Below are 6,000 nucleotides of genomic sequence, written 5' to 3' on the forward strand. Positions count from 1 at the left end.
CGAGGCTCCAGCCTGCTCACTTCCCGTGGCCTCCGTGGAGGGCTGGGAGCCACCAGACCCCGAGGCTGCCTTTCATCCCAGACAGGAAGGCTCAGCTTAGCGACAGGACTCAGGGATTTGGAACAGATGTCTGCAAGCTCGCAGGGGGCTGGGAAAGCAGCGACCTCTGTCCAGGGCTGACCGGCCGCCTGTCCCTCCCCCGGCCTCACCCCACTCCCTCCAGGAGACGGGGGCCAGAGCCGCTGCCCACTCCTCCCTCCAGTGAGGTCAAGGAGAGAGGGGGCAGAGCCAGCAGAGGCAGCCTGAGGGCTAGGAGAGGCTCCCGCCCACCTTGACTGAGGACCCACCCAGCCCCCACCAGGAATACCCCGATGATCCCAGAACTCTTCCTCCCCTGATATTATGCGACCTGTGGCTCAGCGTGGAGAAAACCAAATTTGAACGGAACCAAACGTGGGCCGCGTCTGTCTGGGGCTGCTGTGGGTCCCCAGAACCCCTCCTGCATAAATGGGACCAGGGTCAGGATGTCTTTGGGGAGCCAGCTGGGAGAACATTTCTCAATCCCTTCGGAAGAGGCCACCCCAAGGGGAACCTCGGCCTGAGCCGCTCTCAGCAGAGTCCTGCTGGTCACACACAAGGACTGTCCCCGCTCCTGTAAGCGCCTGGCCGACCTGAGCTCACAGGACCTGCACACTGCCCGAGAGGTGGCAGCTCTCACCCCATTTCACAGGGAGGAAACCGAGGCACGGGGAGGGGGTGGCGTCTGCCCAGTGAGTGGCTGTGCTGGGCTTGAGTGTGAAGCCTCTTCTGTGGCCTGAGGCAGGCAAAAGAGAGACCTGAGCTGGGCCCGGGGCACAGGACGGAGGAGGTGGGGGCCTCCTTCATGCATTCACTGTACAGACCCTTCCAGAGCCCCTCCCACATGCCTGGCGTTGCACAACACGACGGGAAGAACAATGGTGTGTGTGTGTGTGTGTGTGTGTGTGTGTGTGTGGCGTAGGGCCTGGCACACACCAAGTGTAAACGGGAACTGCCCCAAATCCAAACACGTAGACCCTCCCCCGCCCGCTCCTGCCTCGTCTGTGCCTGGCCTGAGCCCCTCATCTGACCCAGGTTCCACCCACACAAGCAACACATCAGCCCATCCCGCATCCTCTGTCATGGAACAAACTGTCTCCCACAGACCCCATCCTATCCCAGATTCCTTCCCCTGTGGCCTTGGGGTCCTGCCAGGCCAGTCTAGCCAGCTCCCCCAACCTCTCTCCCCCCACTAGTTTCCTGTCGCACGCCTGGGTAGAGAGACCCGTCCCATCCCATCCCTCCCATCCCATCGACAAGCCCCACCTGGAGAGCCCAACAGGTCAATGGGTGGTAACAAGGCCTCAGAGCAACCGAGCTTCTTGGGGTGGCAGTGGGTACCAGCCTGCTCTTCTGAGAAGGCTCGGTGTCCCCCCTACCACTTCAGTGCCATTCCCCAGCCCTCCCCAAGACACTGTCACTCAGAACTAGGAAAAGCCAACTCCACCGATGGGTGGAATTCACGTCAAGAAGTTTATGCTCTGATCTTGGATACACACGGATGTCAGTATCATTTAGCAGCTGTGTGTCTTTGGGTAAAAGACTTAACCTCTCTGAACCTCAATTTTCTCATCTGAAAAATAGGGACACATTCCCATAATTCCTAATCGAAACCGTTTGGCTCCGGATGTGGTTTAGAATTCAGAACTCTTCAGACTTTAGAGAGATAATGCAGTCCTTATGCCATGCATTGTGTTAACACCTCCAGCCGGGTCTGGGGCTAACAGCCATGTTCAAACATCTCAGGAACAGAATGTATGACTATTCACTCTAGGATCAACAAGGTCTATAAGTAGCCTCAGGTCAGGTTTAGCTGCCAAAATGAGTTATAAAAATACTTAGAGGGGCTTCTCCACTGGTCCAGCGGTTAAGACTCCATGCTCCCAGTGTGGGGGGCCGGGGTTCGATCCCTGGTCAGGGAACTAGATCCAGCATGCATGCCTCAACTAAGAGCCCTTGTGCCACAGCTAAGACTCAGCGCAGCCAAATAAATAAATAAATATAAAAAAAAATACTTTGAGTTTTCAGAGCTTTGGGAGATGTTGAACCCACAGATAAGGGAGTGTGGACCAATGGAAACACTCCCTCCCTGAAAGGGCTACGGAGCCAGGGGTCGGGGGGGGAGGTGGTTATTCCCATTCCCTGAAATGGTGGAGGTGCCATGAGTGAAGTGCTGGGTCCGGACTCGGGATTGTGATTCCCGGGGACCTAAGGGCTCTTGCACCATGGCGTGGGGTTGGGTGGAAAGGCTTGGGCACAGCAGAGAGGCCATGCCATCCGGTCCAGTTACCCAACAGCCGGGTGAAACTCGGCTCCTGCCCTGAGGGCAACCTTCTCGGTGATGAACACGCTGGCTCTGTCCCCAAGATCACCCCCAGGGACAGCACACAGCCTCAGGGATTCACTGAACCCCAAAGTCAACCAGATGCCCCAAGATTAGGAGCCCCTGCCCCAGAAAGCCGACTAGTTCACCCCCTGGTGGGTCACCTCCCTTCTTTGCCCACAACAGCTCTGGGTCTAGGATGGACAATCATTACAGGGCATGGTCCTCGCACCCAGATCCGCTGCTCTGTAAAGGGCTCCCAGGAGGCTTCCCACCCCTCCCAGCCCCAAGAGACACTCATCAGTCTATCCTTCCAGATAGTGGGGGGGCACAGGTCCCTTTCCTGAGGCCCCCCATATCTGGATCCTACAGCTAACCCAGGGCGCGCAGCGTCGAGCCCCCGATGGTGCACACAGGGGACGAGGTGATGGCGGTGCCCTGAGCCCGCGCTTACCCAGGTTGAGAGTGATGTTGACCGAGGTGGGGTACTGCACCCCAAAGGCCATGGACTGGCTCTGCCACCAGGTGCTGTCGTCCTGGCTGTGGAAGTCGGTGAGGTAGGAGGCGTTGTGGTGGCGCTCGGGGTCGGCGGCGTCGCAGCGCTGGCACTGCGCCCCCGCTCCCTGAGCGCCCACGTGCGGACAGAAGTCCTCGGGCGGGCGGCCGCACGTGTGGGAGGCCTCGGCTAGCCGGCCGAACGCCGCGTTCTCGAACACGGGCAGGCAGCGCTGCGGGCGCCCCGCGTCGTCGTAACACGCGCCCATGCCCGCGCCGGCCGCCCGCGGCGCCAGGAGCGCCAGACCCAGCAGGAGCGCGGCCACCGCCGCCATGGTCAAGGGCACCGACGCCCTTGCGGTCCGGCCGTGCACGCCCGGCTCCGCGCGCCCGCCTCGTCTCCCGCTCCGGTGGGCGCGGACCGCGCGCGGGGCCCCAGTACGCGCCTCCCCCGGCGGGCGGGACCCATGGCGGGAGGGAGGGACAGACGGCGGGCAGCGCCCCCCAACCTCCCGACCGCTCCGTCCCTGGGCGCTCACGCCCCCTCGTGGTCGTGCCCGGGAGTGCTCGGCTTGGGAGTCAGCCCCAGCTGCTTTGCCCTGGCTCTGCTGGGGGACCCTGGCTCCTTGACCCTCGGTGTCCTCGTCTGTAAAAAGGGATTGGTAATGATGCAGGTTCATTACCGTGCTTGTGAGGTTTCAATGGCTGTTCATGACACGGAAACTGCTCACTAGTGCCTTTCAAGTCCTGAAATAAAAGGGGGCATCAGGGTCTTTACCTGGTCTTTCCCGTTGCACGTCTCCTCCCAGCAATAAAGTCACCCTAGGGGTAGATCCTTAAGTTTCCACTGTTCCATTAACTCTGAAAAGTGCTTCTGCTGCTGGCTATTCTCTGCTCTCAAAGCAGAGATTCTAGGCTGACATTTGTGACCAAGGATACCTGGTCTCATCACAAACATCACCTCAGAGAGAGACCTTCCCTCCCCCCACCCGCAGGAGATGCCCCCTTATATGCTCCATTCATTAAAATTAGCAAATCAAAGGAGAAAGCCAGATGCTCATATCAATGGATGCTAGAGAAAACACTTGATAAAACTTAGCAGCCCTTCTCAGAAAAACTCTAAGGAAAATAGTAATAAACTTCCTAAACACGCTCAGGACTATCTTTCAGCTGCAGCCTTTACAGCTAGGTCCTTCCCATCAGATGTCCTTGCTTGAGACTGGGAACGTAAAAGTGGGCAGAGGCCATCCTCTGCCCTTCTGCTGATTTTTTTCTGGTGGCAAGTGAGGTCACAGAGGAGGCTTTCTGCAGCAGCGCGCTTCCCATTCTCCAGCTCTGTGGGGGTCGAGAGGGCTTTGTGTGGTGGTAGCAGCAGCCGTGGCATCTTGACTCCTATTCCTGCCCCCTGGATTGCAGTTACAGAGTGAGCTCCCAGAGCCTCAGGTGGTGGCAGCTTCCCAGGTGGGTCAGTTCTGCAACGTCCTAGATGTCAGCACTTCTGGTGTCTTTCCATTCATCCCCTGAGCACTTACCTCTCTGCATTCAGTCCTTCCTGCTGCAAACACCTAAGCACTTGCCAAGTGCTTGGTGCCGAGCTCAGCATGGTGAGGGTGGAGAGGGTGGGCAATAAATTGCCATCACTACAATGAAGACAAGATCCTGCTCTCTATGAGCCCTCGGTCTGACTGGAGAGGGAGACAGGGCACTAAGAAACAGCCTGATGACATTCCAAGGCTTGTTCTTGCCTGTTTTATAAGACTGGATTGTGGCCACGTGTTTTCCATTCGTTTGTTCCTCGGCAAACATGTGCTGTTGCCCACTGTGTACCCTGCACTGTGTTGGGGACACAGAGGTGAATTAGACACCCCCATCCCACCCCCTAGTGAGGGAGAGACACCACATCCATTGGTGTCCATGAAGAGGCTGATAGGATGTAACGGAAGGTGGTGCATGGGGGGCTTGGGGTGTAGGGAGGGTGGGGTGGCTAGTTCTGCCTGCAGGTGGAGGGTGCTTCCTAGAAGAGGTGATAAATAGACCAAGTTGTAAAGGATGAGTAGGGGAAAGGGCATCTCAGGCAGGAGGCACAGCTTGTGCAAAGGCTCAGACGTCTGAATAGGGAGGGCAAACCTGTTGTGTGTTTGCAGCTCTGGGTGGGGACTTGGTCCTGGGGCTGAGGCTGGAGCAGGGTGCAGAGGCCAGGTGATGTGGGGTGCTGGGCACCATGGTGATGAGCAGGGGCTTCGTCCTGTAGAGGATCTGCGGCTGCTGTGGGTTGTGAGTTCTTGGCGGGCAGGGACCTCGTGTGCCGCACCCCCTGTCCCCAGGACCTGAGCTGAGCATAGTTCAGGGCATGTTTGGGGAACAAGCAGGAACCACATGGCTGGCAAAGGCTGATCCTACAGGGGCAGGGCCGGAGATGATGGCTCCTTTAAAAGGCGCCAGCCGGCTGCTCCCTGACCTTGCCCAGCTCCTGGCAATCGCTCTTGAGGGGACCACACCACACTAAGGGGCCAGGATGAGGGGCTAAGTTTAGTTTGGGCAATCAGGGGAGGCTTCTTGGAAGAGGTGACAACACAGTGGAGACCTGAAAGATGGGATGAGAGGCAAGGTTGCGAGGGAGGGCTCACACTGATGGGAGCTGACAGGGACCCCTCAGCTGTCACCCTCAGAGAACATCTTCTCCCTGGAGTTAACAAGTTCAGACAGGCCCAGGGACATGGTTGGCCTTGGGACATGCCACCCCTCAGTACAGCAACTGTCTCAACCCTCCTCTGTCCCCAGCCCGAGCAGGGTCTAGGCCTGGGATTGAGTCAACCCTGGATAGCCCTTCAAATCCAAGGGCCCCAGATGGATAAATGACGCACCCCCTTGTGGGGGGTGCAGGGGCCGGAGGCTGGGCTCCAAAGGAGGTAACAATGGCTGTTGGGACTTCCCTGGTGGCGCAGTGGTTAAGAATCTGCCTGCCAATGCCCGGGGACACGGCTTCGATCCCTGGTCCAGGAAGATCCCACATGCTGCAGAGCAACTAAGCCCGTGCGCCACAACTACTAAGCCTGCACTCTAGACCCCGTGAGCCACAACTACTGAGCCCACGTGCCACAACT

General features: G+C 58.3%; 1 protein-coding gene across 1 annotated transcript in view; it reads right to left on the reverse strand.

The window, feature by feature from the left end:
• The window catches only part of LAMC3 (laminin subunit gamma 3), a 60,928-nt gene extending 57,697 nt beyond the window's left edge, over nt 1-3,231 (reverse strand). Inside the window, exon 1 of the mRNA XM_030838545.2 lies at nt 2,856-3,231. Within this exon, the coding sequence (XP_030694405.1) occupies nt 2,856-3,231 (376 nt within the window). The remainder of the gene's footprint in view (nt 1-2,855) is intronic.
• Nucleotides 3,232-6,000: the final 2,769 nt, after the last annotated feature.

The sequence above is a fragment of the Globicephala melas genome, chromosome 6, assembly GCF_963455315.2.
Source record: "Globicephala melas chromosome 6, mGloMel1.2, whole genome shotgun sequence".
NCBI lineage: Eukaryota > Metazoa > Chordata > Mammalia > Artiodactyla > Delphinidae > Globicephala > Globicephala melas.